The sequence below is a fragment of the Zonotrichia albicollis genome, chromosome 16 (genome assembly GCF_047830755.1).
Source record: "Zonotrichia albicollis isolate bZonAlb1 chromosome 16, bZonAlb1.hap1, whole genome shotgun sequence".
Taxonomy (NCBI): Eukaryota; Metazoa; Chordata; class Aves; order Passeriformes; family Passerellidae; genus Zonotrichia; species Zonotrichia albicollis.
The window spans coordinates 9,848,799-9,872,238 of record NC_133834.1 but is presented as its reverse complement, the minus strand read 5'-3'; the positions used below and the strand labels follow the sequence as shown (position 1 = coordinate 9,872,238).

The 23,440-nt window shown below is 41.7% G+C and overlaps 3 protein-coding genes across 7 annotated transcripts in view; 2 read left to right on the top strand and 1 right to left on the bottom strand.

Moving 5' to 3' along the window:
* Positions 1–303: 303 nt before the first annotated feature.
* Positions 304–10,593, top strand: PLA2G10 (phospholipase A2 group X). Its single transcript, XM_074552569.1, has 4 exons — positions 304–763; positions 5,410–5,572; positions 6,985–7,091; positions 9,492–10,593. The coding sequence occupies exons 1-4, from the start codon at positions 712–714 to the stop codon at positions 9,650–9,652; spliced, it is 483 nt and encodes a 160-aa protein (XP_074408670.1). The 5' UTR covers positions 304–711; the 3' UTR covers positions 9,653–10,593.
* A 123-nt stretch (positions 10,594–10,716) lies between these two features.
* Positions 10,717–20,706, bottom strand: BFAR (bifunctional apoptosis regulator). 3 transcript variants are annotated; one of them, XM_074552567.1, is made up of 8 exons: positions 20,259–20,706; positions 16,569–16,899; positions 15,568–15,766; positions 15,070–15,239; positions 14,307–14,451; positions 13,858–14,028; positions 13,213–13,415; positions 10,717–11,889 (listed from the first exon to the last, which is right to left on the bottom strand). In XM_074552567.1, the coding sequence occupies exons 2-8, from the start codon at positions 16,832–16,834 to the stop codon at positions 11,697–11,699; spliced, it is 1,347 nt and encodes a 448-aa protein (XP_074408668.1). In that variant the 5' UTR covers positions 16,835–16,899; positions 20,259–20,706; the 3' UTR covers positions 10,717–11,696. The 3 variants fall into 3 exon arrangements, with proteins under 3 accessions (XP_074408668.1, XP_074408669.1, XP_074408667.1); XM_074552568.1 differs by lacking the exon at positions 20,259–20,706 and adding an exon at positions 18,046–20,247 and having other exon boundaries at positions 16,569–16,846; XM_074552566.1 differs by lacking the exon at positions 20,259–20,706 and adding an exon at positions 18,046–20,246.
* A 9-nt stretch (positions 20,707–20,715) lies between these two features.
* PARN (poly(A)-specific ribonuclease) overlaps positions 20,716–23,440 on the top strand; it is a 39,483-nt gene continuing 36,758 nt past the window's right edge. The window contains exons 1-6 of one of the 3 annotated variants that reach the window (XM_074552565.1): positions 20,716–20,846; positions 21,124–21,201; positions 22,040–22,119; positions 22,472–22,539; positions 22,630–22,711; positions 23,359–23,419. In XM_074552565.1, the coding sequence (XP_074408666.1) occupies positions 20,828–20,846; positions 21,124–21,201; positions 22,040–22,119; positions 22,472–22,539; positions 22,630–22,711; positions 23,359–23,419 (388 nt within the window). In that variant the 5' untranslated portion in view covers positions 20,716–20,827. Of the gene's footprint in view, positions 20,847–21,123; positions 21,202–22,039; positions 22,120–22,471; positions 22,540–22,629; positions 22,712–23,358; positions 23,420–23,440 lie in introns of those variants that run through there. The other 2 variants (XM_074552564.1, XM_005487658.4) reach the window with 2 other exon arrangements.

Below are 23,440 nucleotides of genomic sequence, written 5' to 3'. Positions count from 1 at the left end.
TGTTGAGAGAAGCAATGAAACTGATTGTAATAAGACACCTAGTTGTATGTTTTACAAAGTAACACAAGAGTTGGAAAGGGAATGGAAAAATATGCAAATATACAATGTATAAAAAAATTACTCACTTTGAGAGTTTATTTTGTTCGCGGTACAATTAAAAAGTTTTTATCAAGCTACAAATACCCGCAACCGGTTTAGGAGTTGGTTGTCCTTTAGTCATCCAAGGAAAGGAGCAATCAGTAGATGAAGTCTGGCTGATGCAGACTCCAGATAGAGCACGTCTTCAGCACTGGTTATAATTAACCACTGGACTAACTTACAACACAGTTCCTGCTTTCCTCTTCTAGATCTGGATGAAATTACCAAGGAACTGCTGTAATTCAAAGAGAAAATTCAGCTGCCAGAGCAGGAAGGTGCGGAGGAGCGGAGAGGCGGCCCCGATCGGAGACCTGCGGGGTGTGACCCCTCCTGTGCCTGCACCGCGCTCCGCTGCCCGAGTGACAGCTCCCAGCTCCCGCCGGCTCCTCCAGCGGCAGCTCCTCCCTTCTGGCCAGATGGACAGCACAGCCCGGACCCGGGCTCGGGGGGACCCGGCTCGGGGCAGAAAGCCGCCTTTTATAGCCGGCCCGCCGGGCCGCGGCTCACACCTACACACGGCGCCGCCGAGCACAGCGCCGCTGCCGGGACCCGCGCCCCCGCCCGTCGCTGCCCATGGCGCCGCTGCCCCCGCTGCTGCTGCTGCTGCTGCTGCTGCCCGCGGCCGGTGAGTAGAACCGGGCCCCGGGCCGGGGCTCGGCACCCACACGGTCCTGCCCGCCAGGACAGCGGCCGCGGGCTCTGCTGGATGCGGTCCCTCGGCCGGACGCGCCCGGATGGGGATGGCGGGTGGGAAGAGGGGTACAGAAAGGAGTGTTAGGTCAAACACTCCCGGGAGGTGCCTGTGTTCCAGGGAGAGCAGTCCCTGTGACAGGGGGCCAGCGCTCGGGCACAGCGGGGTGGGACTCGCTCAAAGGAACCCCCGGTTTGCCGCTGCCAGCGGCGGCTGGAGCGGCCCCGACAGCCCGGCCGATGCTCAGACCGCGCCTGCACACGGCAGCGGGGCTGGAGGGGCGCACATGACTTCTGTAAAGTTCATCGGCAATGTTCAACTCCGCTAACGAAGTTCCGTGTTTCAAATCAGATTGCAGCTTGCACGCGCGGTAACAATATTTCTATAAAGTCAGTAGCTTTGGCCCTGCTCTTCTCTGGGTATTGGAGTGAGCTGGCACAGAGCACTTGAGTTACTAAGCAGTTCAGAAGCAGGAATTGCTAGGACTGAGATCGCCTACAAAACCCTAACTGGGTTATTCTGAACAATGAATCAGTCTTCATGAATGAGTTGTGATGTGAGAATATAATTAAAGGACCCCTGCCTCACACCTTCACACAGCCAATTAGTCACTTTGCAAATATTTAATTATTTTTTTGTCTCCTACATCCTATTTATTAATCAGTGTTAAAGACTGGTTGTAACAATTCACAGTCCATTTCCTCATAGGTTTTCTGAGGTATTCATCAGTACACTATCTGATTGTACTAATTTCTCTGAAACTATATTATCGTCCCTCTTTTTCAGATAGGTATGTGGGCTGACACAAAAACGCATCCTCTAATTTTAGGTTCCCATGGTGTCATGGTAGAACCCAATTTAACTTACAACTACATAAAATTATGTGGAACTGCAACTACTCAAAGCCTGGTTCTCACTGAGTGCTGTGGTAGCTTGGTACTCCAACCCCAGGATATTCAGGTTGGGAGCCTACTATTTGTAAACATCAATAGGCATTGTTTTAAAGTGATTAAATTAACCTCATGCTGAACCTTTGTGACAGCTGTAAGGATAAAATCCTATCTTCCAGAATAGCAATCAGCTGCCTTAAGTAAAAGATTCTCTTGCAGTTTTTTTTATACATTCCTACATAATTTGCAAACTCACCACACCAAATCTTGCAAGTAGCAGGATCCTAAAGAAAAGAGCCTCAATTAATTCCTAGCACAAATTCTGGGCACAGAACGGAGCAGGGTCTGGGGCAGGCAGCCCTGTGATTAAAGCCCATAAGGTAAGGTGCTTGCATAATGGGGCCAACTTAGGGCCCACCAAGCTCCCTGCCCCAGTTCTACTTCCTGACCTCAGATTGCCCCTTTGATTCCTTCTGCATTTTGATCATCCTCCAGACTCCATCCTTTGCATGGGACAAACCCCAGAAGAACATAAAGGAAAGCAATGAAATCAGTGTTTCTGCCAGCCTGGAGTGCCCATTACAGAGCCTGGCTGCGCTCCGACAGTTCTGAGTCAGGCACCTCAGTCACCCACTCCGTGGGCAGTGAGCAGCACGGGAAATGCAATTTACCTGTTTCCCAACTGGTCCAAAGTATCAAGACAGGCAAATTTAACCTTTCAGAAAATTTACATGTGACCAGAGTTTGTGGAGATAGCATCTAAGTTGTGTGGGCAATAAAATGAGGTGAAAAAGGCCATTCCTGATGGCTTATGAAACAAGAGGTAAAAAGATAAGCAAAAACTAAGGTTTCTATAAGGCATACAGTTATTTTTTGCAAGATTTTGAAAATGCATCAGAAAGTCTGCTTATTCCCAAGTTTCAAGTTCAGAACTACTGGAGCACTATGACTGCATAGAGATATCCCTAAAGGAAATTTTACACATATTTACCATAAAAAATGTTTCTGTACCCTCAGTCTTTGAAAGAATGCCTTAAGAATTCTTTTTAAATCCACAAAACAGCATATATACTATCATCATCATCAACATACTGATACTCTGATTGTTTCCATAACTCTGCATTCTCAGATGGTATTTCATTGCTTTTATTAACTCAGCTCATAAAGCTGTTGAAACAGAGTATCACATTCAGAGTATCTGTGCCATGCTGGTTTTTTACAACTGGATGTCCAGATGTTATAACACAAATATATTACAAGGACAAAAAGTTTATGTCCTTTGCTTTAAGACACATGGCATATTATACTTGAGCTCCTCAGGTCAGAGAGTTCTGCTTCTTAAATCCCTTCTACTTGTCATGCATTTAAATCAAGGGACTGGGAATTGTCCCAAGTTAGCAAACAATTCTTTGATGAAACCAGGAATAGGATTTGGAAATTCTTATTTTCTTCTTAATGACTTGTATCTCTCCTACACCATCCTTCCCCAGTTAACAGGAACTGAGGCACAAAAATTCTTCACTTTTTTCAGAATCCCCAAGGTCACACAGAACAAACACAGCTCTGCCATTAACCATGGTTCCTCCAGACATTACTGGCTGTCTACAAGAGTAACCATTACTGACACTGAAGAGCATAACCAATTGTCACTTGTAATGCTGTGACCTTACTGCAGGGTTTTCAGCTCAGAATTTACTGAACTTGTATTGACAGTGAAGATAACACTCTCAATGCTATCATAAAACAAACCTGTTTATAACCAAATGGATGCTTCTGCTATCCAGAACCAAAACTTCCCTCTGAACATACAGGTGATGTTCAGGAACAGGAGCCAGGCACAGCAGATCCTGGGCACTGTCTCAGCAAGGAAGTTCAGCGCCAACTCAGCAGTTTCGAAATGAAACTGTAATCAACTACATAGCAAGGAAGCTTTTCTTAATTCCTCAGGATATGATTGCTTTTAATCAATGGCCAAAGCTGCATGGGCAAGTTTAAACACCCTTGTTTCAACACTTCTGCCCCTAGATCACATGCCCAGAAAGCAGGAGAGACAAGATCTGGGAGTGCTCACCAGTCAGGAAAGTGATGTTACCTCAGATTCTTCCTAAACTGTTTTTTTTACCATTCTCACACACAAACCAATTGTATTTCTTACTGAGGTGATTTCATGAGGTGTTTAAATTCCACTGTTTCATGAAATTACAGGTGCCAGAGGTCACCAGCATCCCACACATTTCAAGTTACTCAAGTGTGCAGGGACCGGTATTTTTTCTGTCAGATTTTCCATTAACTGATTATAGCTAATCATATAATCTATTATGATATAATCTATTACAAAAGGTTACTCTATTATGCTATTATAATAGATTATGTGCTTATGCAGATTATATAAAAACTGCATAATCATATAGATATTTTGTAGGAAAGTAACCATCAAAGCCTTCAACAATGAAGTTTATTTTTTTTTCTGCTGTCTGTCTCCATCACAGGTATTATCAATTATTAAATCTTAATGCCTTTTGGAATCTGTAACTAGTACTGCAGTTTAGGTTTATAAACTGTTCTCCCCATACCAAAATATGTAATTAGTTTAATTAATAAGAAACTCTAATCAGAAGCCTTCTAAAATGAATTTGTTTTGTAGCCATTCAGCTTCTTAAAATTTGCTGTAAATAGCTTGGAGCCTGCACTGCAAGGAGAGGCTCCCCATCACCATTGGGGTCTTTGGTGTGTTAGTTCAATCTCTCAGCATGACATGAACCCCTAAAAATGTCACCCAGAGTCTCAACAGTTTTCTGCTGCTTGAGATCTCTTGCTTTAGTACTGATAGGGGATGGTTAAAATAGAGTTCCTAAAGTAAATTTTGTTCTGGAGAAATAACAGTGAGAATCACTTCAACAACAACAACAACCCCAAACAAAAGTAAACTGTGGGGGTCTGAATATATGTTGTATTGTAAGACCTGTGTGGGTCCGAGTTGCTCCAAACGAGCTGCAGCTGCAGGGTCCTTAGTTGGGCAGCAGCTGTAGCTCGTGAAGGTAACTGAGATAAATAGGGGTGGGTCGAGAGCCCAAGAGGAGCCCCTGAGAAGATAGAAAGGACTGTGCTGCAGAGAATGGAGAAGAGCCCCAGCAGAGAGGCGAGAACAATGCTGCAGCGAAGATTACAACATAAACAGGAAAATAACCAAACCCCACCTTTCTCATTTCCCTGGAAAAACCTCCAAGCACCCATCTATTTCCCTGCCTTACATCCACCACACCATCCCTACCAGTTATTTGGCTGCTTTGTCTAAAAATGAGGAAAACCAAAACCCTATCATAAAGGACCTTTTCCTTCCAGTGTAAAGCACTACATTCTACAAAATAATAAGGGCAAAGCTGCACATTATGTAAAAGAGAAAACACTGGAGCAGCTAATCTTAGCAACTGGGTGGGCCTATGCCACAGAACACATGCTGGCCCTCAGCAGCTGGAAGACTGGAAATGACTGGTGTGCCATGGTTCACTGCCTCCATGTAAGCACTGCAGCTGTTCTCAGGGCTCAGGATTCAGCTCACTATGGACGGGGTCATGCAGCACGGCCCCAAAGCGTCAAAAACCAAACTGGATTATTCTCAAGTACTATCATTTATTATCAACTCTTTAAAAAACCCTAACAATCCCAATTTCATATTTGCTTTTCTTGCAGTTTCTAAGGGCGCTGTTGAAGGCCGGGTGAGAAGCCGGAGGGGGATCCTGGAGCTGGCCGGAGCCATCCGCTGCAGCACGGGGCGCTCGCCCTTCGCCTACCTGCGCTACGGCTGCTACTGCGGCCTGGGGGGAAAGGGCTGGCCCATGGACAGAGTGGACTGGTGAGACACCTGCTCATCTCAATGACTCAGTGCCCAATGCAGATGACAAATGAAAGGACTAAAATATAAATGATCCCTATCTGACAGAGGGAATGAAGTTTAAACACAGCTCAGATTGCTAAGAAATTTTGAGGCATTCAAATTGTGTTGCTGTAGATCTACACAATCTTGCCTGTAATTCAAATTCTCATTGCATTAGTACAGGATTCACAGTACAACTGAGTTTCTTTGCTGTTGTGTTTCAGCAAAGAGTTAAATAAATGAAGTCTTGTTGGAAAAGCTTTAAAGTTCAAACATTGAAGTTATCTAAAGTAAAAACTAAAAAACAAAGGCAATAAAAAAACCTTTTGATTGTACATCTTCCATGTTATTAGTATTCAAAATAATACAGAAGAATTATGCAAAATTCAACCTGCTGAAAAATAATTCTAAAACCCAAACCTTTCCATTTAGTAGTAAATCACAGCATACTGACTATCATCAATGTAACTTATAATTGAACATTAAATGACAAGAAGATGATTTTGTTGTTGTGTGGTTTGGGGTTTTAAAAAAAATTTCTATGCAGGAAATGGATTTACTGAGCTGTGTTGTTCAGCTGTTATGTACCACAGGATCTTTACACAATGATTTGTGGGGAATGACCAAGTAATTACTTAATAAGCACAGGAAAAACAGTAATTGCAAAGTGAGAGCATTAACTTTTCCTTTTGCAGACACAAGTTCCTCAGGCAACCTAAACACCATCTACCTACTACAATCTGATGGTTTTAGTCTGTCAGGAGGAAAGTGAATGAGTGAATGAATGAATGAATGAATGAATACTTTGTGGATTCACCCAGTTCTTCCAGCAAGTCCAAAAGAAAGGATGTCATTAATTTGCAGCAAAAAGCTGCATCATTACAGGTCCTCTCCTTGCTTTTCTGGGCTTGCAATGATTCCACAGCAGAGACACTACACCAGCATATTTTAATGCCTTTTTTAAGCATTAAATGCCATTAATTCTTACCTGTACTGTTCAGTTTCACAATGTCAATAGAAAGCCTAAAAATTCTTTGTGCCAATTATGACAAGAACAATTTTGAAACAATTTTGAGCAACTTTCCACATTTTCTGATGATAATGAGCTAACAGTTCATTTTGTGGAAGGGGGCTAGGAGAAAAGCATTCTCACATGTAACTGAGAATGCTCTGAGGATTCAATTAGCTCAATGTATATCAGACATTTTTCTCATCACTTATTACATGAAAAAGTAGTAATTTTTTCCAGGTGATCTCTTAAAGCATGACCCTGGTTTGGTTCCTGAGCAGGTAGTGCTTGGACACTCAGTGATGCTGAGTGTTTTATTATTCCACAGCTTAGTACCCCCACCAGCCTGTGTGACCACAGATCACCATCTCTGTTCTCTCAGGTGCTGCTTTCACCACGACTGCTGCTATGGGAGGGCAGAACAAGCAGGGTGCCAGCCCAAGACTGAAAGTTACCACTGGGAATGCAAAGACAATTCTGCTGTGTGTGGTGAGCGAGCACTTGGGAGTTTTTTGGTGTTGGGTTATTTGTTTGGTTGTTTCTCAGTTCTACTAATTATCTCTTTAGAAAGGTATTCTCTTAATTAACTGTAAAACTCTTAGTTTACCATCCTTCCTTTTGTAACTTTTTTTGCCAGGATACACTGTGCCTCCAGAAAGCACAGCTAAACCAATCAACTGAATGCAGTTTCTTTTTCTTAATCCTCCCTCTGACTGACATCAGCAAACAAAACTGAGAGCTAGAAGCATCTATTACCTTTTCAGAAAACACAACCACAACCATCCTTTTACTCAGCATTTACATTTGCTGAGGAACCCATGTCATGCTACTCCCTGCAAGGCTCCAGCTGGAGAGCAACTACAAACAGGAGATAGGAAAATTGTAACAGTTTAAAAAGGATGTTTTCCCTTCTTAGCAGAAAATATTCCCCACTATTTTTAAGTTTATAAAGGACATGGCTTTGGCATATTTATCCCTGATCAGTTGCACTGATGGCTGCAATTTATGAATGAATTGATAATTACAGGTTACAGTTTCAAACAATGAGGTAATAAAATATTTGATGAGTATGTTTATTTCTGGAAGTTAAATTAACAAATACTAATTTGAAAATATCTACATAAAACAAGTGTACAAATTGCAGCAGATTGCCAACCACATCCTGATAAATTTTGTTGGATTGTTCCAAAATATACTTGCCATGCTGAGGTAAGGGAAGGACAAAGAAATCACAAAGAAAGAAAAATCCCAAGAAATGATTAACAGGAAAAAGCAGCTTTTCTTTTGCATTATTTGTTCATAACTCCCAAAGTTTTAGCAAATGCTTTCCAATATACTCAAAGACTCATTGAAACTGTAGCTTCTCACAAGCCCCCAGTATTTACAGAGTCTTTTCCTTGCTACATTTTTATATTGGTTTTTTGTTTGTGTGCTGTTTGGGATTTTGGTTGCTTGTTTTGTTTTAAAAATCAGATGCTCAGTCAGTTACTTTACATATAATTTTATGCTTCTACCTAGAATGCAAATGAGCTTAAAAATTGGTTATTATTTGCACTACAGAAATGCAAAACCCCTTACATAAACTTGTTTAAACCAAGTCTGAGTTTCTGACTACCATGGTTTAAAGGCAACAGTTGGCCATTAACAGAGAACATAAAACCCTCTCATTTCATAATCAATTTAGAATTTGCCTGACCTGAAAACAAATGAAAGTTTGGACATTACTTCCTTTCCTCCTTCATATTCAATCTTTCCTTTGCCCAAGTGTCTGCCTCATTCAGAATCTCTACTTGCTCAAATCTTCCCCTGCCCCAGATGGACAAAACATCTCTCACCCTAATTAATCACATCACAGTCCACCCTTATTGGGCTGTAAAGATTTTGCTCCTGACAATATTCAAAATACTGGCCAAGATATCAGGCAATGTGTCAGCAAACCAAACTCTGGAGCAATACCAGGAGAAGAACAGAAGAAGAAATAGTTCTCAGTTAACATGTTTTCATTTTTTATCCTATCATGTTGTTCATGCTACCTGTGCTACTGAGTAGCTAGCTGCAGCATAAACGCATTTACATTAAGAATACTTCTCTTTCATGGCAGAATTTGAGTTCATTCACAAAACTGAACACTTGTTCTGCTCCTGGACAAATCTCAAGCAGTGATTTGGCTAAGCTTTTAAAATGGTAAACACTCAGACAAAATGTAATCAAGGATTCTTCAGTTTACAGACAGTTACAGAGAGAAAAAAACCACACACTTCTGGGCTGGCACACGGAACCCAAAATACATTGCTGTAGAAGAAAATGTTCATGCCAAGAAGAAACACTCATGCCAAGAAATCTGTTAAGTTACAACACTACAATTATAAAACAAACACGGCAAGACATGGATTAATCACACAAACACAGTTTTCCTAAATTACTGAACCTCTTAATAAAAAAGGTGGGCAGCTTAGGCTGGACATGGAACACCTCTGCATGCCATGCATATATCCCAAGTATTATTTTTAATGCTATGTCTTAGAGTAGATTATAAAGGGTATGTGAATGGAATATCTTCCCAAAATCAAGTTTCACTAGAGCAAGAGGAAAGGCAGGGAGGATCCCATACCACCTTCTAAAGAGAGATCAATTATCAGAGTTCCTTTATTAAAAAACTCTAAGAAGAGTATTTAGACTTTATCTGGCTGTTGTATTTTCACCTGCCAAGATCAGTGATTGGTGACTGATGCACAGCTTCTCAGTCTTACCAAAGCTCAGTTCCTATTGCACTTGAAATGTAAGGCATTTGTACAGCGAATATGGAACAAGAGGGAGCAATTCTTGGTATTCCATTGGGGATTTTTAATTTCTTCAGACTAATATCAAACTCACTGTGTTTTCTTTCAGACTCACTAGAAGATAAATGTCAAAAAATGGCATGTGAATGTGACCGTGAAGCTGCCAAATGTTTTTCTAAAGCTCCCTACCACAGAAAATACCTTTTGTGGCCAGACTTTTTGTGTGGTGAGATTCAGCCCTTGTGCAGGTATCAGATACATGACTCTTGAATATATTTAAATCTAAAATGACTTTTTTTTTGGCCACAGTAATGACAGGAAATGATTTTCCCCTTTCTTGATACTCCTTCATTCCATCTCAGCCTCTCCACCTCAAAATGGGCAAAGTAAACATTTTTCCTGTTATTTACTTTCTTCCATGCACTTATTATTGACTAAATAGAAATCTGAGTTTATCAGCTTAAGGAGTAACTGACCATGTTAATTTTTGTTTAATTCAGATTCACAGATTTTTCAGATTGATAATATCATTCACTATGAACTTTTTATCCCCCCTCCACTGGCTATAAGATACAAATCAAACTTCTCCACTACACTAACAAATCTTAGCATTTGTTAACTTTGAACTGACTGGAAAAAGTTCATGAAGTGACAGTGTCAGCACAAAGAGCCCTCTCATCTACATTAAACACTTGATACAAAGACTAATTGAAGTGTTGAATTTCATTCACCTGGAGTAATGCTGCCTGCATTGAAGAATCATATAATTGGGTTTTTTCTAGCAATTACTTTTTAAAATGAGTTTTTTAAACAGCTGATTATTTGATAAGGCTCAGACTCCTTACTCTATGTACACCCTGAATTTCCTGCAAGCACAGGGAGGAATTCTACCCTTAGAACTTTAGAGCCAGATTTAAAAAAGCAAATGCAAACCATCACCAAAACAGAAACATGAAAAAAATGCAGAAGTTGTTGGGACCAAGGGGCTTTCACACAAGTGTTTGATCCTGCACAGCAAGAGTTTATGAAGCTCAGAAGTATACATGCCTCATCAGGGAGTAAAGCTGGTTTTAGCTAGGGTCACTTCATAGATAATTTTAACCCTTTGGGAAGAGAAATCAGTACCCTGAACTGATGAATAAAACACTGGTTTGTACCTGCTGATCCAGGAATGTTTTATGTCTGCTTTCACCCACCTCAACTTACTCAAAGATGCAGGGCTAAAGAACAGGTTTGCACAAGTCAAAGCTAATGACATGTACTTCAATATTAAAAGAAACAAATAAAATCAAAACCCAAACAAAAATCAAAACCCAAATTCTCTATAGGAATAGTGAAGATTTCAAGAGTGATCTTTAATCATGAAAAATATTCATAGGCAAATTTAGTTCACATTACTGACACAAATGAAATAAACAAAACAACAAACCAATGCAGACTGCAAGGGGACAAAGTTCTTGAAAAGAAATCTTACCTTTTGATTCAGTCAAAGGAACATACATTAACAAATGTCAATCCTGCTTACAGAAATAACTTTCCAGTCAATATTTGCTCACAGACAGAGATACACACATTATATTGCCATAAGTAATTACAGTGTCAGGTCACTTTTCCAAAATAATCCTTTTTAAGAGATATTTAAGAATTAGCAACAGAATTCAAGAAGAGAGAATGAAAGGAGCTATTGATGAAGTCTAACTGAGCTGAATAAAAAATTTCCATGGTAATTATCACATTTTCCAAGATACAGGAAAATTCAAGTAGCCTTTGCCTTCAGCTGCAGGAATTTTGGAACAAACTCTACCATGAAACTCTAGGGCAGTTACAATGCTACGTGTACAGGAGACTGAGATAAATGAAGTTCTTTCAACATCAAGCCTATCCAGGAAGGGCATTCCTTTGGCAAACTGAAGTTGAGGAACACACTGCTGGTATGAAATGCTAAGTTTAAAAAGAAAAAGAAAGAAATCACTGTAGCAGTGCAGAAGACACTGACTTTAAGGCAGGCTCGAAAATACACAGAATGCTCAGGACAGAATAGAGAAATTTATCTGGTACAAATAGGGTGAGATGACTGTATGAGTTTTACATGGCTATACAGGAATGTGCTTTTTTTTTCCAACAGAAAATTCATTTTTCCTTCATCCTCCAATTTGGAATCAGCTGGTTTAAGAGTAACTTATCTTAAAGCTTTTTCACATGTTTAAAATAACATAATCCATGATTTTCACTGCCACGTACATAAAGACGAAAAGCAAAGTTTATTCAAAATGTCCATTTTAGAAGCTAAACAGCTCAAGAGTTCCAATGCCAATCACTGCACTTGTGTCTCCAGACGTCTTATCTCTGTAACCACAAGATCAATGTTTATAACTGGGTTAAAATACAAGGCCCAGTAAAACAAACAATTGCAGACAAACTGAGGAATAAAAGGCCAAAAAATGGCAACAAAAAGTCCCTGGGTTGAGACTTTCCAGAAATGCCTCCACATTCTGTGAGGAATAGTCCTGTGAAAAAGGAAAGGGAAAGGCTTAGAGGAACTTTCTGCTTTGTTTTCACCCAGAAAACCTAACAGGTGCTACAGCTTTGCATTACCTAGCCCTTCCTCGGGTACCTGCAAAACACCATTTTGCACTCCAGGAAAAGCTTTCCTAGAACCCAGCAGCAGCAGATCTGAAGAGGAAGCACGGTCAGTGCACTTGGACCGCAAAGCCCAGCAGGTTGCAGGGCCCAGCACAGCTCAGCCCAGCCCGTTCCAGTGCCCACCAAGCTCAGCCCAGCAGGTTCCAGTGCCCAGCACAGCCCAGCCCGTTCCAGTGCCCACCATGCTCAGCCCAGCAGGTTCCAGTGCCCACCAAGCTCAGCCCAGCAGGTTCCAGTGCCCACCAAGCTCAGCCCGGCAGGTTCCAGTGCCCACCATGCTCAGCCCAGCAGGTTCCAGTGCCCAGCACAGCCCAGCCCAGCTGGTTCCAGTGCCCACCATGCTCAGCCCAGCAGGTTCCAGTGCCCAGCACAGCTCAGCCCGGCAGGTTCCAGTGCCCAGCACAGCTCAGCCCAGCCCGTTCCAGTGCCCACCAAGCTCAGCCCAGCAGGTTCCAGTGCCCAGCACAGCTCAGCCCAGCCCGTTCCAGTGCCCACCAAGCTCAGCCCAGCCTGTTCCAGTGCCCACCAAGCTCAGCCCGGCAGGTTCCAGTGCCCAGCACAGCTCAGCCTCAGGCTCCCCTGCTGCCTGCGCTGTTCCGGGCACGCTCTGCCCTCTATCGGCTCCCAAAGGGAAAACCCAGTACACACCAAAACAAAAATTTCTCCCATACCAATTCCAAAGATCACACCAACTATGAATAGTAATATGCTTGAATTAAGACTGAGGTAGGAACAGAAAACAGAAATTCTGATAAATTATCAGAATTAGTATCAGTATAAGTGAACTTATTTCTGATTCTGAGGACTCATCCCATAATAACTACATTCTATCATGACTAAATTCTGATGTATTTAGTTCTCAGCTGACAGCTAATACCAGGCACCCTAAGAGCAGTTCTCAAGGTAAGGTTTCATATCTCCCAGTGGTTAAGAACATGCTTTTTGCTGTTTCCACATTTGCTACATCTGATGAGAAAAACCACCTCTAAGAAACCCTTGGAAGCATACACAGAAATAAAGATATTCAAGAGCAAGCAGCAGCAAATGTGGGAATGCAGATTCTCATGTTATTAACCTCAGATTTTGGGTTAGACACTCATTCCAGTGAACAACTGGGAAATTGTAAGGCTGTTACTTTCTAAGGCCTTGTACTTCCCACCCTCTTCCACAAGCTTTGTAAGACTTACTTCAATTCTCTTCTTGACCACAGCCTCCAAAAGGAGAATAATTCCAGAACAGAGAGCAACATGGCATTTACAATTATAAATCTTGAGGTCCAGTAATGCACATCTAGCCAATCCCAAGCAAATTCAGCTATCAGCTGGTATGGCAAAAATAAATACTTTACAGTGAATTCTCTCCACTGCCTCCAAGAAGGATCTTTAAGGTCCTGTAAATTAGGATAAAGAGACTGTTAAACAATTTTCTATTAAACTTACTTACTACTGGCTTATTTCTACTACTCTTTTATTGAAAAGCTGGGGCTTTTACACACTGAAAGCAGTAATTCATTATACTTGCTAGTAGGTAATACTGTAATGCAATAATTTCCATTAGATTAGAACATCACTTTCTGGAGTCATGTGAGGTTCAGAAGAATCAGTTTCACACATTTAAAGTCTTAAAAGCCTAAAATCAATCTTATTAAAGGTAATGGCTGCAACATTGGTGATTGCATACAATAAAATCACAGAACCACTGTAGATCTGCTGTTTTTAAAGTCATAGTGTAGAGATGAAATTATGAATTATTACATCATGTGTTTTTATGCTGCTAGTCTTAAAATGCTTATAACTAAAGCAAGCAGCATATTTGATGTTTTGAATACTTACAAGTAGTTTTGTGACAGTATCTTCATACTTGTCTTCTTGCATAGGACAAATTGTGTGGATGAAAGGTAGGAAAGCTTCTGTGTAATCAAACAGATATAGGTATAACATACTGAGTCTTGGAGAACTCTTCAGTGCATACAGAAGAAAGAGTGATTTTCCTGGGTTTACGGCCTAAAAGATATCAAATTATTAAGTTTCAATCAGTAAAAAGATAATATGAAAGGGACATGCCACTTCTTAGATTTTCTGACAAACAGTTTTTGAAGGGTTTTTTTCCAATACAACAGGTCACTTAAACTGAGCAGTTTTTACACAGGTAACTTTAACTACTTTAACACTCCTCCTGGTTTTAAGAGAATCTTCTTGGTTTTAAGAGAATCTTCTTTTAAGGGTATTACTTTAAAAATTATTAATATACATGACATGACACACTTTTATATAAAATTTACCTTATACTCCCAAAGGTTCTGTGGTGGTTTAACACCTAAAGTTTTCACACATTCCAGCTCTGCTGTAAGAGCTCTCCTGTGGTTACTGTTCTCTATGCTGTAAGGCTCTTTGGTGAAATCCTCTTCAGTCAGTGTTAGGAGGAGTCTACAAAAGCAGAAGAATTAAGAAGGTAAACAGTGTCTATTCACCAAAAAAGATGACTAACAAATATACACAGCTGCACACTGAAACAACAGGCTACTGATACAAGGTAGCACCTTTTGGGTTAAAGAATCAGAGAATACTTTGGGTTGGCCAACTTTAAAAGATCATCATTACATTGCCTATCAAGTGTTCTATGCCAACTGCATCTCAGAACCTGGGTTTTAAATTTCCTCCTTTTCCAGTTTCCTCTTGCCTGCTTTCAGTATGGCTCTTGGGTGGAATACATATGCATAGAGCACATGCACATTTCCACAAGAAAGGAAAGGTGCAAGGGGTGGATAATACATCAGCAGAGTTTTACTCTTGTTATCATTTCAGTCTGCATTGTCAGCATTTTAACAAGTTCTTAGAAAATTTTCAGGTAGCTTGCTAAGTATCTACTACTAGAAGTTTTCAACAGCAACTGCTAAAATTTCTTCTGAAATTTCTTTTGATACATCAACAGAATATTCTCACAATCTATGTCACACAGTATGATCATTTCACAATAAGCCACCCCTAATGAATCTGTCACAGTCCAATCACATAATAGCTGTCCTTGACCACAAGGCCTCTCACCTGCCATTTACTTTCTCCAGTAAAAATCCTTCTTTGTAATGTGAAGCCCATGGGCCCAGCTGCTCCAGCCACAGTATCACTTCCTCAGCAGTCCACTTAGATACAGGCTTGTGGACAAGAAGATCATCTTCAAATTCTCTGCTACTCCAGTGATAGCCAAGTAGAACTACCTACAGGTAGATTACAAATATAAATAAAGATTCTTTACTTGCAAAGCAAATACATGAATGATACAAATAAACACACAATAAGAGGCTCCACACGTAGAGTCCTCCATTTCATGGAGACTAGAACATTCAGGTTTTAAGAAAGTATTTAATTTTCCATTTGCTGTTCACTGCAGTTGTAGCTCCTGACAGACAGCTCTGAAGGCCACTTTACTTTGCCCAGCTGGAGTCTCTTCTGTGCTGACAATGTTTTTACTGTGCATGTAATTTAAGAATATTTGACTGTATGCTTAAGGGAGCAAATAAGGAAAACCAACCAGATGAAACTTACTGCTACACAAGTTAAAGCTGTCAGAACACCTGAGAAAAACCCTCCTCGAGGATTAATTCTTCCTGTGTTTGGAACTGTAGGCATCTGGTCATTCCCATGCTTTTGGAAAGTTGCTAAGCTGCGTGCTACATCACTGTTCTGTTCAATATCTTCTTTTCTTTGTTCAATGGCATCAGAAAATAGCTTTTCAATAACATCCCTGATAGGAAAAATATTTGTCATTATACTGTAACCATTGAGGCTTAATATTCAGAAAATAAAGTAATTTTTGGATTTTTGTTTTTCAGCCTTTATTAAAGACTTAAAAGCAAGAAAAAAATAGTTATTTAAGTTTAGTTAACCTAGAATTTTATCAATCACTGCCAAAAAAAACATTTTCCTTAGCTTCTAAAGCTAAAATATCACATAACTCCCAAGTTATTTCTTATATAAAATTAGAATTTTGTGTGCCACTGGCAAGCCTCAATTATTAAAAAATGCTAAACAAAAGACAAAATAAAAGCCTACCATCTACTTATTTAAACATTATTAACCCCAGATAAAGTATTATTAACAAAACAACTTGTGAGTAATTCAAGACAGCAAGTAGATGTTTTTAGTTTTGTTCTGCAGTATGATCACACTTCTTCCAATAGATAATTCCTATTATAGAAATTACTATACAATTATCCAAGATCCATCTAACTCAGAATTATCAGAAAACAACCAGCTATATTAGAAGACTGAGGATCTCACCTCTCCATCTCCCGAAAAATGTAGCAGGGAAGGGGAAAGCCCTCCCCCAAACAAACCTGAACAAAACCAACCAACCCCACCCCTTAATTCCATGTGCTTGAACAGTTCATTACAAGTGCACAATCTGAAAGTCTTTAGGATTTAAATTTCTTTGTGACAGTTCAGATTACCAATTATCTGTATCTGCAGCAAACTCAAGAAACCAGACAGCTAATTTCTGTGGTTTCATTGATGTAAAACAGACATTCACAAAACAGTTCCCTCACCTGAGGAGGATGTTGACTTTGGGGAATCCTTCCCATTTTTCTCTGCATTCCGGGCATTCATTCTTCTTGGACGACACCCACCACAAGGCCAGGCAATGCCTGCAGAAGCTGTGCCCGCAGTTCAGGGTGGTGGGGTTGATCAGAATGTCGTAGCAGCAGTGGCACAGGAACTCACTGACCGATATCTGCCGGCCCAGGCCACGAGCAGCACTCGGCTCAACTTCTGCCCTCTCTGTTTCCCCTCGTAAAGTCTCGCCTTCTTCCATTTTCCTTTATGCCTTACACAAACAGAAAGCTCTCTTAGATCTTCAAAGCAGATAAGGCACTACTTCTGCAAAGCAACATGAAAACAGCAATTATAGAAGTTTAGAATTGTGAGCAATGTGATTTATCATTGCACCGCTTTTGACACTCAAATGATTTTAAATTTTTTAAGTAACTCAGCCCTCCCCAAAATGAAACATGATCTACTTTTTCAACAATATATTCATTGCCAACTACAATCAAAAGCAGATTCTAGATGTAAATAGCTGGGCTCAATCTCCCTATGTTTTCTTCCCCCATGCTATAAAATACATGAAAGGGAAACAAAACAAAATAATTCACTATGATTCACATGACTTTTGACTGTAGCCTTAGTCAAGGTTTTAGTAAAAGAAACCAGTCAAATAAAACATAATTAAAAACTATAATCAGCAGATACAAAAATAAAATACCAGTATAATGTAATGATCTAATTCACTTTATCCCTCTTCTTTCAGGGCATATGGAATAAAACATTACTAACAGAGGTCAATGCTAGACATTGCTGGGCAATGTTAAAAAAAAAAAAAGTTTGATCCACCAAGTCACATGCTTCAGAATCATAAGGGATTGATCTGCACACCTTGTCAGCCAAGGTCTAAACTCCACATTAACTTTACTTGTAGTTACTTTGTTAACATTACAGAAAATGCACAGATAAGAGTTTAAGACGGTTGCAAGTTTACAGAAAATATATTTGCTTGATGTTCCTACTCCATTCTCTTAGTCAGCAGTATATTTCTTAAGAAAAACACTGATCCAGTTCACTCATCACTCATGATATGTTAGAGGATACCAAGAACTAGACAATTTTCTCCTCAGACACTACCAATCCAAAACATGATTACACTCTCCACCTTGTGGCTCCTGCTTACCACTAAATTACCAACTTGTCAGCCAGATCAAGCACGGAGAGGTAAACACGCAAGCAGGTAAAAAACAGAAATTACGAAAAAAGCACAAGTTCAAAACAGAAACCGATAGTGAAATTAGAATCCTTCGACTTCCAAACCTGTATTTCCATGGCAAAGCACAGGCTGTTTGCTTTCTAAAACCTGAAACAGCACTTGTAAGAGGAGAAATAAAGCCAAGATTTTGCCCTTAAAAACATTCTTTCAGTTTTCCTGAAAGAGGCAAGAGAATTTCTGTGGAAAATACAGGAAAAAGATTTCACCGCTCAGTCTGCGCCAAGTAAGAGGCAGCAGCAGAATGATTCCCAGCTCCTCTCCTGTCTCTTCCAGCTCCAGTTTCCTGCACCCCGCGCTGCTTCTTCAGGCACAGCACTGCGGGTCCGGGCCCGCGGCGTTTCCCGGTCGGACCGGCGGGGGCGGCCCCAGCCCGATGCCCTGTACACGCTCGGGCCCCGCGGCGCTCCAGCTGCAGCCCCGGGCCGAGCAGGGGCCGGGCCCGCGGCGTTTCCCGGCGGGGGCGGCCCCAGCCCGATGCTGGGCACACGCTCGGGCCCCGCGGCGCCCCGGCTGCAGCCCCGGGCCGAGCAGGGGCCGGGCCCGCCCAGCCGCTTCCGCCCCGGAGCACGGCGGCAGCGCCGCTCCTCCCTCAGCACGGCCGCCGGCCCACACCGCCGCCGCTCGCCTTCCATTGCAAAGCGTTATCACCGGACGTGGGCACTGCTACACTCCCATTTCTGGGAATACACACACTGCTGTATTCGTGAGAACTGAGGCACGCTTGCTTACGGTACAGTAGGCACCCAGGCAGCATTCCTTCGCAGAAACTATTCAGGGTTGATTTTACAGTGGAGATTCGAAGTGTAATCTTAGCAGTACTTCAGGTGCTACTTTCACCGCAGCGCTAACGCATCGTGCACAGACACTATTCTTACCGCATAAGAGTCAGTCCACACATGCACAATTACCTCCACCAGTCTCTGTTCCCTTACTGAAATTCTTTTGGCTAGTCCAAGAAAATTTGATTAACTCTCTACAACACCCGGACAGGAGATTGTAGCCAGGTGGGGATGGGCCTCTTCTCCCAGGGAACGAGTGACAGGACTCAGCTTTACTCTGCACCAGGGCAGGCTTAGGTTGGCCATTAGGAAAGGGTATCAGACACTGGAATGGGCTGCACAGGGAGCTGGGGGAATCACCGTCCCTGGAGGCGTTTAAGGACCGGACAAAGCTCTGAGTGCCACGGTATAAATGATATGGTGCTGTTTGTCACAGGGACTCAGTGATCCCAGAGGGTTTTTCCAACCTAATTGATTCTGAGATGTACTTTTTCAACTGTCAAAAGTGACATTTTAAGATTTTGTTTCAGTTTGATACAAACGACAAGTCCAGTTCAAACGACATTTAATTATTCCAGCCTATTTCAAGAAAGAAAATAGTCTCTCATTGTTTTCTCTTTCATATTATCTAGTTTTTTTCCAGAGAACCAATCAACAGATCTTTAAACTACTCTAGCATGAAGGAATTCAAGCTCCTCTAGATCTGAGGAAGTGCATCTAGATCTACCTTGGTATGCAAGGTGAAAATGCAGCCCAGAATACTTGTTCTAGTTTTTTACTACTTTTTTGTGGCTTTTCACTTAGTTTCACATTCAATGTTCAGTAAAGTAAAAGAGCATACAAGTGTTAGATAGTCTGTGCAGCAGACTTGAATGATGTGAAAACATGGTCTTTCTGTTCCAGTTAATAAAACTTTTGACATATAAAAGGCCATGGAATCTTGAACCAACTGCTTGCATTGCGCTCTCATTTTTAGGTGCTCCTTCTGCTTACATAACAATGCATACCTGTTGAAGTAAGAAATGTCTAATCTGTAAGACATAGTACTTCAACTCCTATTGAAGTACTTAATTGCAGTACCTTGCTGTTTGACTCACAGTTTATTTTGTGGGTGAGGGAAGCAAAGAGTTCCCAGATTTGTCAGCTACTTGTGGGAAAATGTCAGGCTTCTAAAACAGCTGTCAAACACTTTAAAGTGTCATAAGCACTTTAATTTAAAAGTGCAGAAATGCATCTTAAAAAACTGAGGAGTAACATAAAAATTTTAGGCTTCAGCCAATTTACTGCAAAATAAAAACTTCTCTGCCATTTTAACTAACATCTTACTGGGAGTCATTTAATCATACTAGATGAATTGCTGGGAATGTCTGTTGAATAAATTGCTTATACTAAAAAGGCAAAGCTTAATATTGAAGAATCTTTAAAAGCTCTCTCCACTACATCCTGCATAATTATTTCTCTTTTTCTGTATGCAGAAATTGCCCTGCACAATTTGTGGAGAATTTTTCATTTGTTTCCATTATGCCAGAATTCTGGAAAAGATGCTTTACGAGCCGTGTGAACTCCAGCCCTGCAGCACAACCTCTGAACTCTTCTGCGGCCCGTGCCCACAGCTCCTGCCCCGTGTCCCTGTGCAGCACCTGCTCTCCGGGGCAGCTCTTCGTGGCACGGCGCTGCTGCGGGCCCATCCTGCTGCTCTTCTGCAGCGAACTCTCAAAGCGCCGTTTCTAAAGGAAAACGCTCCTTCTGTAACACGGCACGGCCTCCAGTTCCCCTGGAATTGTCATCATTAAGGCACGTCGCTAGCAGTTCTCCACCGTCCTCCCGGTGTCTCCTAGGCAGAGTCCCATGCCTTCCTCCTGGCTGCTGCTAGTTTCGTATTTCTGGCTTTGGGGGCGAGGCCCACATCCGTGACATTTCACCACAGAACCGCGGCTGGTGTAAGACTTCCTTCTCCCCGGCAGCCGTGCTGCAGCCGCTCCGGTCGTACGGCCCGCTCGGAGCACAAGGCAAACTGCTGAAGGCGCCGAGCCCACGGGCGCTCAGGGCGGTGCGGCCCTGAGGGCTCCGCCCCGGTAGGAAATGGCGGCGGCCCGGGCTCACGTGTGCGCTCACGTGCGGCGCGCGGGGCGGCCCCGGAAGCGCTCGGCGGCGGCGGCGGGCGGTGCCGGGCGGTGCCGGGCCGAGCTCCGGCGGGCGGGGGCGCGGGATGGAGGTGATCAGGAGCAGTGAGTGACAACCCGGCCCTGCGTCCCTGTTCTGTGCCGCTGGCGCTATGCTGTCCCGGTGTCCCGGTGTCCCTGCCCTGGGCTGGCGGCCGCTCCGGCCTCAGCCTCTCCTTCATGGCGAAGGGGTCCCCATTGCCCCGCTCACCCATGAGGCGCAGCCCTGGGCGGGGAGGCGCGGCCCCGAGGCTGAGGGGATGGCGGGCAGGCCCTGAGGGGCGCCGGGCTGCCGGAGGACGTCGTTTGTAGTCTCAAGTGTGTTTTAACCCTTTACCCGCAGATTTTAAGGATAACCTAAACAAAGTATACGAAGCCATTGAAGAGTCGGACTTCCTGGCCATCGATGGAGAGTTTTCAGGTACAGTTGCACCTGTTTTGTCATTGTGGACTGTTGGCAGTCTCTGAGGGGAGGTGGTTTCACCCCGGTGCCCGAGTTCGCTCCTGTGGTGTGTCTCAGTTGGCTTGAAAAAGCTAAAGCTGAGCTACCACAAAGTGATTAAACCACCTGTTACACGTGCGGTAGCAAGGCTTTGGTCAGATTCATGTCCTACTTGTACTCCCACAGAAATCTTTCAACATGACAACTGATAGTTGTTGCAGCTCAAGGTAAAAACCCCAGAAGGTTTTATGTGTGCCATGAAAGCACACATTGGGATAAGTGAGGGAGATCCTGCAAGTGTTTGGACACGGAAAGGCAGCGCTAAGAAGTGCGTGCTTGTGAAACCTGAGGGTATGTGCAGCAGAGAGATGCTTCAGTCGGTACTTCGCTTTTGGGATGCAGAGTTCTGCTCATTGATGAGACTAGGTCATGTTACATGTGGTGGTTGTGGAAGTACAGTTGTTGCATAGTGCTTAAGGTGACTAAGTTATTCAATAAATCTCTGGGTAACACTCTTCCCATTTTTAGTTTGGCTTTGATCCTGCATTGTGTTGTGAAGCCCATTTACATTAGGGTACTGGCAGGTATTGGCTGCTACTGGCATATTGAATAGGAACCAGAATACAGAGCTTTTGCAGAAGAGTTTTAATTCTAGAATACCCCTATTAAAATTAGTGGCTTATTGCAGTAGTATTTTTCTCAAATTAAATAATTGTAATACATGGTTTAAGTGAAACCAATTGCCAGCTGTTGCATTTCTTTGCTGCAGTTAATTTTGAAAAGCTTACCCAAAGCAAAATATGTTCTGCTTTTTCAGGGATCAGTGATGGGCCTTCAGTTAGCACATTAACAAATGGCTTTGACACTCCAGAAGAAAGGTATCAGAAACTTAAAAAGGTAAAGTCTTTACATGGACTAAAATGGAAACTGAAGCTGCTGCTGGTGCAGCATCTTGTTTGTGTGACCAACAGGAGGAAAGAGAAATGGAACTTCCCTCAGTTCTTGTCTCTTTGTGGAATGGAACTGCATCCTAAAGTTATCTTGGGCCAATAGTAAGATGATTAAATGGGGATGAAAACTAACAGAAAAACTCTGGTGTGTCTACTTTCAAATTACCAGTAAAACAAACATTAGTTAAGAAGATTCACTTTATTTTGAAATGGAGAGAAATGATATTTGGATGCAGCCTGGTAATGTTTAAATGTGTACATGTTGTATTCTCATGCAAAATTTTTCTTTCATTTTACAGCATTCCATGGATTTTTTGCTCTTTCAGTTTGGCCTTTGCACTTTTAAATATGATGACACAGAAGAAAAGTATGTTATTCTCTTATTTCTTGTTTTCTTAATTGAGGATTTTCTAAGTACTGACAAGCTGTATTGACATGTAACTCATCTTTTCTACAGGTATATAATGAAGTCATTTAATTTCTATATTTTTCCAAAACCCTTTAACAGAAATTCACCAGATGTCAAGTTTGTCTGTCAGGTTAGTAGAAAAACAGTTTAATTCTATTTGGTTAGGGTATACCTGAAACAAACTTCAGCTTAAAAGGTAGAAAAATGTAAATTTCTGGGTTGGGTTTTTTTTTCTTATAAAATAAATAAGCATCAGTTAAGAGCAATCACAAAAATGGAGCTTTAAGGGAATGTCCTTGACTTTAGTTTTTAAATCTTGTTTTGTGTGATTTCTGGAATTTGAGATAATATTCCAAACTTGGCAAGATGATTCTATTTTTTTCCCTCTTCTCATTGAACTTCCAGTTTCCTTGCTTTTTTAATCCTTTATTCTCATCTGCTTATCTTGCTTTCACTGCTTCCTAGGCAATTGCCAACATTTTTCTGGTTTCAGATTTGTTCTCCTGAACCACATTTTGCTTTCTTGTATTTCCTCTCTCCGCATAGTTTGTTCTTTCATCTTTATCCTTTACCATATTCATGGTTCTTGTACCTTATGGGAGTTGAAAATCAATAAGAAAAAGTAGCAGAGCCTCAACTCTCAGTGGCTTCTGTGGGGTCACAAACTTGGTTGTTCTTGGCTTTGGACTTTGTATAATTTGTTAAAAAGTGTGAGAATAACTTAACTGATGCCACAGCTACTTTTGCCAATTGTAAAGCCTTTTTCTCTTGTTGCAGAGTTCAAGTATAGATTTTTTAGCAAACCAAGGATTTGATTTTAATAAAGTTTTTCGCAACGGTGAGTTGTTTTGGTTTGTTT